Below are 12,216 nucleotides of genomic sequence, written 5' to 3'. Positions count from 1 at the left end.
AAAACTGTGTTGGAAAGGGACCTTAAAGCCCATCCTGTCCCACCCCCTGCTACAGGCAGGGACACCATCCACTAGACTAGGTTGCTCCAAGCCCTGTCCAACCTGGCCTTAGTATTATATACAAGTTCCTGTATATTCTGGTCCCTTCACAGATCAAGGAACTCTTAACACAAGGCTGGTGGCTCAGTTTTGATCTTCCAGTTGTCACTAGTAACTGCTGAAACTCTCAGCACAAGACCTTGGTGTCCTGTGTGCCCTGTACAGGTGTGCACTGCTCACACTTGTCGGATGTATCCTCATCATGACATCTGGCAGATCCAGCCCAGCTCCAAGTTCTCCCTTCACACTCTGCAGGTCAGTCTTGAAGGCTGAGCTTTCCCCTGGAGGTTGAGATTTCTGGTAGTTCTCAGCCTAGAGATAAGAGTTTCACTTGGGGAGGCTCCTTTTTGTTTTGAAGTTGAACATCTTTTCCCTGGATCTCAAATGGCTTTTTTGAGGTGACTTCCCCATGAATCACCTCAGAAATGCAAAAGTTAACAGTTTGGGATACTTCAGGATTTGTTTTGTGCTATCCAGATGCTTCACTAAAACAGTTTTTCAAGGAAAAAAACCACTCGTTAAGGAGTAATAATGTATTGGGCCACTACTTGGAGGGTTTCACAGTACTAATTTGTTGTTTTCAGAAACTAGTGCAGGGACTTCAGTAGCTCATTGATGTTAAATTGTTTTGAGACTTTTCTTAAGTTTAAAAATGAAATTCTGAGTTCCAGAATCTTTGACTTAATCTGAGTGTTCTTATATTACGAGGTGGCTTATCCACCCAATAATGATTTGTTAACCTGATGCATAACAGAAGTCAGACTGGTGAGCAGTTAATGGAGAACTGATCTCCCCTGGCTTCAGGACATGGAATATATTTCCTCTTTCCATGGTGTATTGATTTGATGCTTTTCCACTTTCCTAACATCTGTTGGATCTGAAAGCTGGATTTCACTATCATAGCCAGTGCATATGTGTGAAATAACTCCTGTTCCTGCCCCAAGGAGTTTTGGGTGTTCAGACATCGGTGGGAGAACACGAGAGTCCTCAGGGAGGAGTGATGGGAAGTGAAGAATTGTGAGACTTGGGAGGATAAGCTAACTGAGTTCTCTGTAAAGCAAAATGGGGGAATGCTAACTGTGTAAATATTGGTAAATCCCAAACCTTCTGCCAAGTCTTTTTGATACAGTAACAGCATAAACTCATGTCTTAAATGTAACTGATATCCCAGGGAGATGTTCGTATTTCTTACACAGATAATTTTGCTGCCAGAAAAAATATGATTTTGAATAGTTGTCTGATCCTGATTTATTGTTCTGTCATCACCCACATGAGTGTTGAAAATCTTTTGCCTCAAGCAGAGTTGTTTTCCCCTGAGAAGTCAGTGTAGATCCAATGATTTTTGTCTTTTGCAGGCTCTAGAGATGTACAAAGATGACTGGAACAAGGTCTCGGAGCACGTTGGGAGCCGTACCCAGGATGAGTGCATCCTCCACTTCCTGAGGCTTCCCATTGAAGATCCCTACTTGGAGAACTCAGATGCATCCCTGGGCCCTCTGGCTTACCAGCCCGTGCCCTTCAGCCAGTCTGGCAACCCCGTGATGAGCACTGTGGCCTTCCTGGCGTCCGTGGTGGATCCTCGCGTGGCCTCGGCTGCGGCCAAGGCTGCCTTAGGTACGAGTTTGCCCAGCAGGTTTTTCGCCTTGTCTCTGTCAGTCTGTTCTTAAAGTTGGCTTTTTTTGAGTTTCTTAAGGATGAGTGATAAGTTGTAAAGCCAACTTCGCATGTGTGCAGGAAAACGGGTCTGATGATTGCTCGTTCTGGGTTCTGTTTTTCTGAAATGGCCGATTTACAGGCAGGTTGCCCCAGTGAGGCACATCTGGGGTGTTGTGTTCAATTCTGGGCTTCTCAGTGCAAGAAGGACAAGGAACTACAGGAGCGGGTCCAGGAGTGTCACAAAGACGCTGAGGGGTCTGGAGCATCTCTCTGATGAGGAGATACTGCAGAGCTGGGCCTGGATAGTCTGGAGAAGAAAAGACTAAGAGGGATCTCAGCAATCCCATACAAATACCTCCAAGGGGTGTCACAGGATGGATGGTGCCAGACTCTTTCCAGTGGTTCCCAGTTCTGACCATGACTCCCAGGACAAGGAGTCATGGCCAGAAACTAAACGACAAGAAGCTCCACCTCCACCTGAGGAAGAACTTCTTTCCATGGAGGGTGGCACAGCACTGGCACAGGTGTTCAGGGAGGGCCTGGAGTCTCCTTCTGTGGAGACATTCCAAAGCAGCCTGGATGTGTTCCTGTGTCACCTGCTCCAGGTGACCCTACCTTGTCTCCAAAGGTCCATCTGAACCCAAACTATTCAGTGTGAAGTTAGAAGGGCTCTGAAAGGCCACTGAGTGCTCTCCTTGTGCGCTCTCTACTACTGATGTGTCTGCAAGCACCACCTGGTGGTTGGTGTTACTCTGGCCACTGTCACTAGTTCACCACTGGGTCAGTGCACAATGTGCAACTCTCAGTTTTTCTGTTTTATCTGAAATCATTTCCATAACTGGATCATAGAATCCCAGACTGGTTTGAGTTGGAAGGGACCTTAAAGATCATCTCACTCCACCTCCTGCAATGGGCAGGGGCACCTTCCAATAGAATGTTCAAGTGTTGAGTGGACACGAGATGTGAAACTTGAAGAAATCGTGCTTTTCACTTGTTTCCTTGTTTTTCCATGTAAAACAATTTTATATAATTAGGAAGAGAGTCTTTCCCACCACATTTGAAAGAGAAAATAACTACGTCATGTGAAAAGAAGGAACTTGGTTGAGAATTCCCTTTGTCATGAATTTACCTGCACATTGCTCAGAGAAAATATCACTTTTAATTTGCCTTAAAGCCCCTAGAATGTGACATGTTCTGTGTCATTTTCCACAGAGGAGTTTTCACGGGTCAGGGAGGAGGTACCCCTGGAGCTGGTGGAAGCTCATGTAAAGAAAGTCCAGGAAGCAGCACGAGCCTCTGGGAAGGTGGATCCAACCTATGGACTGGAGAGCAGCTGCATTGCTGGCACAGGACCAGATGAGCCCGAGAAGATGGGTGAGTTGTCCATGCACTGCAGAAACTCTGCAGATGAGATTACTTGAGGACATCTTTTTCTACCTTATAATAAACCATAAGTTCACCTCCAACAGGAGATGGAAATGGTGGGTAAGGAGAGTGGAACAGGTCATTCTGCTTCTCACTTGCAGGTTCAACTCTTGACACCAAATTAATGAATTTGGTACCAGCTTGAGGTTTAGGAGTCTGTTTTACTGCTCTCTCTGCTTGGAAATGCCATGGCTTGGGATGCACAGGGTGGAGCAACCAAAATACCAGAGCAGAACATTCCATGCTCATTCTGTGGGTGTTGGAGCAGTTGGAGGACACTGCCTTGAGTTTTATAGTCACCGTAAAGCAAACTGAGTGGTTTTGGCAATCAGTTTAAGGTGAATCTTGTACATTGCTCACTGTGGAGGCAGCAGAAGAGGAATTTTTGATGAAATGCTGGACTGGCACAGGATAATGCACAGTGTGGTTGTGCATTAATGCTGCTGGAATTCTGCTGCATGTTACTTCTGCACACTAATGAGCTCTGATTTCAGAGCTTGGTGTCAGATGAGCTAATTTCTGTTGTGTTCAGCAAATATTCTGCTATTAAGTCTCTTCTCTGAAACCTTGATAGGTGTAAATTGGTTCTTCATTGCTGTGGAGTGTAAAAGCATATCTGGTGGCAACTTCCTATGAAGCAAACCTCTCTCTGCTTAACCCTTGTGGCTCCCTTCCAGCAGGTTGAGTAGACACTCAGTTCCCTACGTACCTACAACTTCCTCAGACTTTACTCTTTTCATTTTGATACAGATCTACCATCTTGTCAGTGTTGTTTTTCTCTCCCGCACTGTTGGCTCCTGTTTTGTTCAGCTTATCACAAATGATTTTAGTGAGTGGATGTGTAAAGGCACATCTGGCTTTGGGTGAAACCAAGTGGGATGTGATGGAGCTTGACTGCAGGGCTGGATTTGGGATGTGCTCCTGCATTTCATAGCTGACCTGGTGTCACCCTATCTAGGGACATGAGCAAGGTGCCAGATTGTGGGCTGAGATCACGAGGGACCTGTGTGTTTTGGTGCTGTTCAGCTATCAACTGCTACTCATGCAGGGCTACTATTTATAGTACTTCATGTCCATTGCAAAACTACGCAGTCATTTAGATTTTCAAATGCCATTTAACTCATGAAGAGATTTTAAATAGGAAGGAAGCAAACAGACCACTCAGTCCTCCTGTCACAGCACTCAGTTCTATGCTCAGTGGCACAGACTTGATGTGAGGCAGCTCAGTGCCTTGGGAAGATGTGGAGTGTGTGCTGGAAAGGGAACAAACATCTGGAATATTTGCTTCTTGTGTTACACAGCGCTCCCTTGCTCAAAGCTGACAGCAGGCATCGAAGCTCCATTGGAAGGACAAAGCTTGGGGGTTTATTTCAATCCTATCATAAACCAAATCTCAGTGTTATTCCTTCTGGGCCTAAGGTGAATTTGATAATTATTTTAAAATAAGCTCAACTCAAGTCAAATTTTTCTTCCAGGGACTTTGTTTCCCCTTTCTCATATTCTCCATGTACAGGTGTCACTGTAGGATGCTAAGGACCTCACAGAATCACTGAAGTTGGAAAAGACCTCCAAGACCATTGAGCCCAATCTGTGACCCATCACCACCTTGTCGACTAGACCAGAGCACTAAGTGCCATGTCCAGTTGTTCTTGAACACCTCTGGGGGTGGTGGCTCTACCATCTCCCTGGGCAGTCTGTTCCAATGCCTGACAACCCTTTCCAGGAAGAAATTCCTCCTGATGTCCAACCTGAACCTCCCTTGGCACAGCTTGAAGTCATTTCCTCTTGTCTTGAGTGTGTCCTCTGTAACACTGCTCTGTCTTAGCTTCTGATCCTGCAGCCCAACCCTAGAAGTTTGCCCTATTCCCAGCCCATAGCTTGGCCCTTTTTGGTCCTTTTTCTGGGAGAATTTGGTCACAAGTTGCAAATGAAGATTTTGAAGTGGCTGTCATTGAATGTGGGGAGTCAGAGAGCAGATGCCCATAACACAATTACTTCTGAGTGAGCTGTGTGGTGGGTTGCAGGACTGATAGTGCCCTGTCGTCGTTAATGCGATTTGTATTGGGCTGTGACTAATGGAATAAATTAGGACAAGAGCAGATGGTTCTCCCTGGGGGAGCTGCTCAGCCAGAGTGAACTGGGTCACTCTGCAATCTGTGGTGCCTTCCACCTCCAGTGAGCTCTGCACTGGGGGGCATGGGAGGATCTAGAGCTTTCATGGCAGAGGTGTGTCTCCTCTGTCATGGTATTGTGTTGTGGACTACAGCTGCTGAAGTGGAGCTGTGGTTTGGTATGGGGACCTGAGGGTTTGGATATAAATGCAACTATGGAGAATTAAAAGCATCTGCATAGGGTATGAGGGAGCTGGGGGGCAGGCTCAGCCTGGAGAGGAGAAGGCTCAGGAGGCATCTTCTGGCTCTCTCTGACTCCTTGCTAGGAGATGCAGCAAGGTGGGGTTTGGGCTCTGCTTCCCAGAGAACAAAGGACAGGACAAGAGCAAACAGCCTCAAGCTGTGCCAGGGGACTTTCAGGTTGGACATCAGGAGGAATTTCTTCCCGGAAGGGATTGTCAGGCATTGGAACAGACTGCCCAGGGCAGGAATGGAGTCATCATCCCTGGAGGTGTTCAGGGAATGACTGGATGTGGCACTTAGTGCACTGGTCTAGTTGGCAAGATGGTGATGGGTCACAGGTTGGACTTAATAGTCTTGGAGGTCTTTTCCAACCTCAGTTATTCTGTGATTCCATACTGTAATTAAAATGAATTGGTTGGGGTTTTTTAATAGAATCCCAGGCTGGTCTAGGTTGATAGGACCTTAAGGATCATCTCATTCCAACCCCTGCCAGGGGCAGGGAGCACCTCCCATAGCCCACCTTGCTCCAAGCCCCATCCAGGCTGGCCTGGAACATTTTCAGGGATGGAGCAGCTAGAAAACCACACACAAGTGCACATACACATGAGAAGTTATTTTACTTCATTTCTGGCAGGATGATTTCTCTAGTGGTCCCCAGGGTGAGCTTGAACTCCAAAGTGATGCAAACATTGCTAAAAGGAACAGAGTCTGGAGTGCTTTTTTCCCTTTGGGTGTTGCCAGGTGCCTGGGAGCTGTTCTGCACTGCCGGAGGGCTCAGCCCATCCATCCTCTTGTGATGGACTGCAGCAGCTTGGCCAGCTCTCCAGCCTCCCCGGGGGAAGCTCACCTGCTTGTCGTGCCTGCAAGCTGTGTGAGGCAGAAACAGTGGTGACTGTGGAGTTCTGATTTATTGTGGGAAGTGTAAATTATGGTTTAGATAGCAACATCATTATCATATCCAGACCCAGGGTATTTCCATAGCTGTGGTATATTTCCTCTCAATTAAATATTAATATTCCAGCCTGGCTTTTGACAGGTTGTGTGTATTGCCTCAGTGACAACAAAGGAGCTTGGGATGTCTGCAGGGCATCTTTAAACTATTTGCTGAGCTGAAACTCAGACTAGTGATTTCTGCATTTATATGTAGGGTTTTGCTAACTCCTCTTATGACAGTGGAGGTTATGTATCTGCTTATGTTGCATCTGTGTGGTAATGCAGGAAATTCTCACCAGGGAAATGTTTCCGTTTTCCTTGACCTAAAGTGGATTTAAGTTCTCTTTAAAGGCACTGGGCTTGGTCAGAACTCAGATCTAAGTTCTTCAGGTATTAGAAAAGCAGACTCAGTGTTCCTGGAGATGATATGCAAACCAGAACAAAATTCCACGGCGACAGAAAATACTTGTTGCTTCAGGTTTGAAGAGGGGCATGGAGAGGTGATGATTCCTTGTCTCCAAGAGGTTTCTCCCTCTTGAGAGATGAGATGTGATAGCTCAACCATCCGCCTCTTGAGGATGTAAGAAACAGCCTTTATCCCAGGGAACAAGCGTCAGGATGAGAGGAAACAGCCTCAGGCTGTGCCAGGGGACGTTCACATTTTACATCAGGAGGAATTTCTTCACCTAAGGGGCTGCCAGGCACTGGAATGTGCTGTCCAGGAAGGTGGTGGAGTCACCATCCCTGGAGGTGCTCTAGGAACAGCTGGAGGTGGCACTGACTGCTCTGGTCTAGTTGACAAAATGGTGATGGATCACAGGTTGGACTTAGGGTCTTGGAGGTCTTTTCCAGCCTCAGTGATTCTATGAGGTCCTTATTTTGGTTCCCCACATCTTGCAAGGTATAATACCAAACCTGCTCCAATGGGTTCAAGACCATTGTTGGTGCTGTGTGAAAGGGATTTTAGGGGTTTCTCATTATAGGCTTCCCCTCTTGTCCCAGGGACATGGATCTCCAAGGAATCAATTATCTTGTTATCTATTTTCATTAACCTCATTAGATCACACAGGAAAATCAGTACAGTTGAGTTTGTGGCTAACTCAGGGGCCTGAGGCAGTTCTGTCATCTGTGCAGAAGGTCAGGCATGGTTTGGGTGTTCTCTGATCCTTTCATCTTGGAATTAGGGATTAATTTTTGTGGGACTGAACTGTTTTGTGGTACTTCATGAGGAATTTCTCCACAATAAGGGCTGCCAGGCATTGGAAGGAGCTGCTCAGGGAGGTGTTGGAGTCACCATCCCTGGAGGTGTTCAGGGAACAGCTGGACATGGCACTGAGTGCTGTGGTCTAGTTGACAAGGTAGTGATGGGTCACAGGTTAGACTTGGTCTTTGGAGGTCTTTTCCAACCTCGATGATTCTGTGATACTTTGAGGAGCCTGTAAGTTAGAAACAGTGACCTGCTTCATCCCAGGTAAACTAATTCCACCCCCAAACGAATAGCTGATTGCTTTAATTTTGGTTTTCTGCAGTTTGTTAGCATTTTTTCTATCTGGTCCCCTGGCCACACACCAGTGCAGGATGGCTGATGGGAGTGGAGCTGCAGGATGTCGCTGTGCTGTCTCTGCATATAAGGGCTTAGCAGCTAATACAGGACAACAGTTTTCAAAACCCATTGACTCCAACCTGTCTGAAGTTGTCATCCTCACTTTAAAATAACATTTCTTGTTGCAGCCAGGACTAGAAACCTGAAGTTAAATCAGGATGTTTGCAGTAATCTTGCTGTCACACACACCTTCCTTCGGAGTGTGTCCCTGTGGAATGGAAAGGAGCACTTGATTTTGGATGGTGACCGTCTACGTGTTCTGACACAAGGGAGAAGCCAAGGGTAGTTTGAGATGTTCTAAGTGCTTTATTTTGAGAAAATTTTCTTTAAAGAGTAGGTGGGAAGCAGTTTCCGTTTCTGGGATGTCCTCTTTGTTTGGAACTTCTACCTGACAGGAGGCACAGCCAGGTGGGGTTTCAGGCTCTGCTTCCAGGGATCAAGGAACAGGACAAGAGGAAACAGCCTCCAGCTGTGCCAGGGGAGGTTAAGGTTGGACATCAGGAGGAATTTCTTCCTGGCAAGGGCTGTCAGGCATTGGGATGTGCTGACTGGGGAGGTTGTGGAGTCCAGTGGTTGGACTGGACTTAAAGAACTTTTCCCACCTCAGTGGCTGATGATGGCCTTAGAGTTTTCTCAGTGTGATTCAGAATCTAATAAGGAGTGTTGTCAGTGTGAAGTGTTGCATTCCTGAGCAAATCACTTGCAACTGTGTGATAAGAGCCTTCTAGGGAATTTTTTCCCCTCCCTCAGAGTATAAATGTGGCACTGGAGGTTTCTGTGGGAGTTTTTTGGACCAGGAGCCTTGGACATAGGAAGTCTGTGGTCGGACTGAGGCTGGAGTCTGCTCAGCCTGGTTTTGGGCTGGAGAACCTGAGCTCCGGGTTCTCATCTTCCAGAAGAATGAACAAATGATCAAGTCATCACCTTTTAAGAGACAGAAGCCTCCTTGTTTTGACTTAATTGTCCATGAGCAAGAGCTTCTCTGGGCTGTTTCATGCTGACTTGGAGCTTTGTATGAAGCAGAACTTGAAACTTTCTGCCTAGGGTTGTTTATACAAAGTTACAAACTTTTTTCTTTCAGTTATGCTGTATCCCGGTACTGGAAACCTTGGAAGCTCTTGGTCTGTGGGCTGAACCACACCAGAATCAAGATTTGAGTATTTCTGTGCAGTAATGTTGGGGTTTGAGCTTAGCATCTTTCGCTGCACCAACTCAGGCACATTCAGTGTTCTGCACCTTGTCTTCACCTTTTATTTTGCTAAAGGAGAGGATTCAGCTCTCCCTGGAAACCTTCCTCTCCCATTTCCTGGGAGGGATGACACTTTTCAGCCCAGTTTGGAACTCTGCTTCCAGGCTTGAAAGAGCTGTCTGACAAAATCTAATCGAGATTTTCCCTGTGACATTATTAGGTCACTAAATCCTAACTCAGAGATAAAACTTGTGAGGAAATATGGCCTCAAGTCTCCCTAAATTGAATTATGGTGGCAGATAGTTCAGATAAGTAGGTTTATCATCTTAAAATAAGCCAAGAGGAAAAGCATTCGTGTTCAGTCAGACATTTTAGCCTCTTTTTCTTATATATGGAAGGGACTTTGTATAAATTTCTCTACAGAGCTGTTGCTATTCAAGCAAAACACTTTGTACATTGTTTTCCCTCACTGTAGCACACAGGAATTAGCAGGAAAATGAGGATTACTGAAAATGAACACCCAGCACCGGCTGATGTCTTCGGGAGCTTAGAGATGGATCAGGACTGTCACCAGCAGTTCTCCTTCACCGCAGTCCAGGATCTAACTAAGCTCCTTTAATGCCTTTGTACAGTAAATTGGAAGATCCTGGGCCAGGACCATTAGGTTGTGCTGGCACTTTCATCTTGTCCCTTCTGGCAGAGCTGCAAATAAATCAGGATTTCTCAGGCTCTTAAACAATGCCGCAAAATACCAGGACTAGCAGTGCACTATGCAGACACCTTCATGGTGTTCTCCATCAAAGTGCTTGTTGTCTTCTCATATCTGAGACCAGGTGTCATTACAAGACATTTTAAATCAATGTTTTATAAAGCAGTAGCTTAATGAGCCAAGAGCTGGCAGAGATATGTCCTAAGCACAGGAATACACCTAACAGCTCTTAAAACACTTCTTTTATGAGGTAGATGCATCCATCATGTGGCACCAGGGATTTTCTGGCTATTATTTTTATTATTTTTTTTTATTCCCTCATTTTTGGTCTCACTTCTACACCAGTTAGACTGTTATCTAGTCTGTTGTAGATGCTGAAGTGAGATGGAAGTGTTTCAGGCCGGGGTGGATGGGGTTTGGACCAACCTGGTCTAGTGGAAGGTGTCCCTGCCCATGGCAGGGGGTGGGACTGGATGGGCTTTACAGTCCCTTCCAACCCAAACTATTCCACAATTCTGTGGTATGATAGCGGCTCAGCTGCCACTCTAAACCAATCTGTAATACAAGGGTGCCCAGCTCTGTCTTGACAGAACTCTTCAGATACATGCAATAGCTATATGAGTCCAAACAGACAGTAAATAAGAGATTAAAGTCTTGAAAAGCTCAGTCTAGTCAGCTAAAACACCCCCAAAACCCAATCAGTGAGCAGTAATGGGGAGCATGTAGCTGTGTATTGCAGCTGGGGTTTTCCATGCCTGCTGGTGAGGCACTCTGGCAGTGCTCCTGGTCACAGTCAGGTTTTTGTGGGTGTCTCTCAGTTGTTTTGGGTTCCAAATATGAAGGTGTGAGAGGCTGCCTGGATCCACACATCCACGGCGTGGAGAGTGTCCAACCGCTGCTTAGGGCTGTTCCTGGATGGCTTGTACTCTTCTGGTGTGACCTCTGAGGAGAGGAAGACTTTGGTCAGGTACTGGATGAAGATTTTTGATGACCAGTTTAGACCTGGAGGTTGCAGTGGTGCAGGTGGGCTGTCTCTGCTCTCTGCAGATGTCTCCTCCTGGGCACATGCTTGGCACACCTCTCTTGCATAAGGAAATAATCCATGTGTCCAGTCTGGAAGCCTGGTTCCACCTCCTGGAGCAGCCCAGCAAATTGCTACTGCTTGGAGAGCCCAACTGCTGTGTTTGTGGAGAGCCCTTCACACTGTGCAACACCTGCTCACCATACTTGGAGGCACTGGAGAGAAGGAATAGCTCACCCAATGCTCCTCACTGAAGGTGCCACTCAGCTCTGGGGTTTGTTTTTTTAAAAGCTTGGAGCGGCCCAGGCTGTCCTGGCTCAGCCTGTTGGGAGGAGTGTTCATCCAGATTCAGCTCTGGTTCTCATTCCTTGGGATGCAGAGGAAACTTGGAGCTTTCAGTAGTGTAGTATTTTATGTGCTTTTCTTACTGATATCTAACCAACAACCAGCTCTTGTCCTCCAGTGTGATTCATATGCTCAGCACCCAACTGGGCAGCAGCAGTTGAGCTCTTGAGGAGCTTCAGTGCAGCTTTTTTCAGTGAGAAGTGAAGAAAGTCTTAGGGTTTAACTTGGATTGTTTCATTGATCCTCTCTTTGGTGGTACAACCTCCCCAAGAACTGGTGTCATTACAGCTGAGAGAGAAAAGAATGAATGATGAAGGTCTGAGTGAGAACTCTGCCCGAGAAGATCTGCCACATGATATACCTTTTGGGCCAATTTCTTTAGAATTATGATGTCCCAGCATGGTATGTGTTGGAAGGACCTTAAAGCATCCAGTCCCACCCCCTGCCATGGGCAGTGACACCTTCCACTAGACGAGGTTGCTCTGAGCTCTATCCAACCTGGCCTTAAACTCTTAGTGTCACTCTGGTGTTGAATTATTGCTTTGAAGTCTGTGTTGGAGAATTCTGGTGTTTGCAGCACCTGCAAAATGGGATTTAAACCTTCCATGACCTGCAGTGTGCGCCAGTGCCTCAGGATAGACCTTTCCTTGGCAGCAGCTCAGGGGATCCTCTGCTGGGGAGGAATTCCAAGTCTGGCAGCTCCAAAATTGAGGTTTATTACATACCTGACAACCATCCACAGGATCAAATTGGCTTTATTGGGAAAAACATTCTATAAGACTGTGACTTACCAATGAGAATTACTGAATGGCTGGAATTGTGCAGAGCTGTGCATCCAGCTGTCCTTTAGGGAGCTCAGATGGTTGGGTTTGGGGGGTTTCT

The 12,216-nt window shown here is 46.4% G+C and overlaps 1 protein-coding gene across 1 annotated transcript in view; it reads left to right on the top strand.

Moving 5' to 3' along the window:
• The window catches only part of SMARCC1 (SWI/SNF related, matrix associated, actin dependent regulator of chromatin, subfamily c, member 1), a 66,468-nt gene that overhangs the window by 30,439 nt on the left and 23,813 nt on the right, over positions 1-12,216 (top strand). The window contains exons 19-20 of the mRNA XM_009082515.1: positions 1,455-1,713; positions 2,968-3,129. Coding sequence (XP_009080763.1) covers positions 1,455-1,713; positions 2,968-3,129 — 421 coding nt within the window. The remainder of the gene's footprint in view (positions 1-1,454; positions 1,714-2,967; positions 3,130-12,216) is intronic.

Source organism: Acanthisitta chloris, unplaced genomic scaffold (assembly GCF_000695815.1).
Source record: "Acanthisitta chloris isolate BGI_N310 unplaced genomic scaffold, ASM69581v1 scaffold14139, whole genome shotgun sequence".
In the NCBI taxonomy this organism is placed as follows: Eukaryota; Metazoa; Chordata; class Aves; order Passeriformes; family Acanthisittidae; genus Acanthisitta; species Acanthisitta chloris.
The sequence above is the reverse complement of the archived record's forward strand: the minus strand, read 5'-3'. Positions and strand labels throughout refer to the sequence as shown.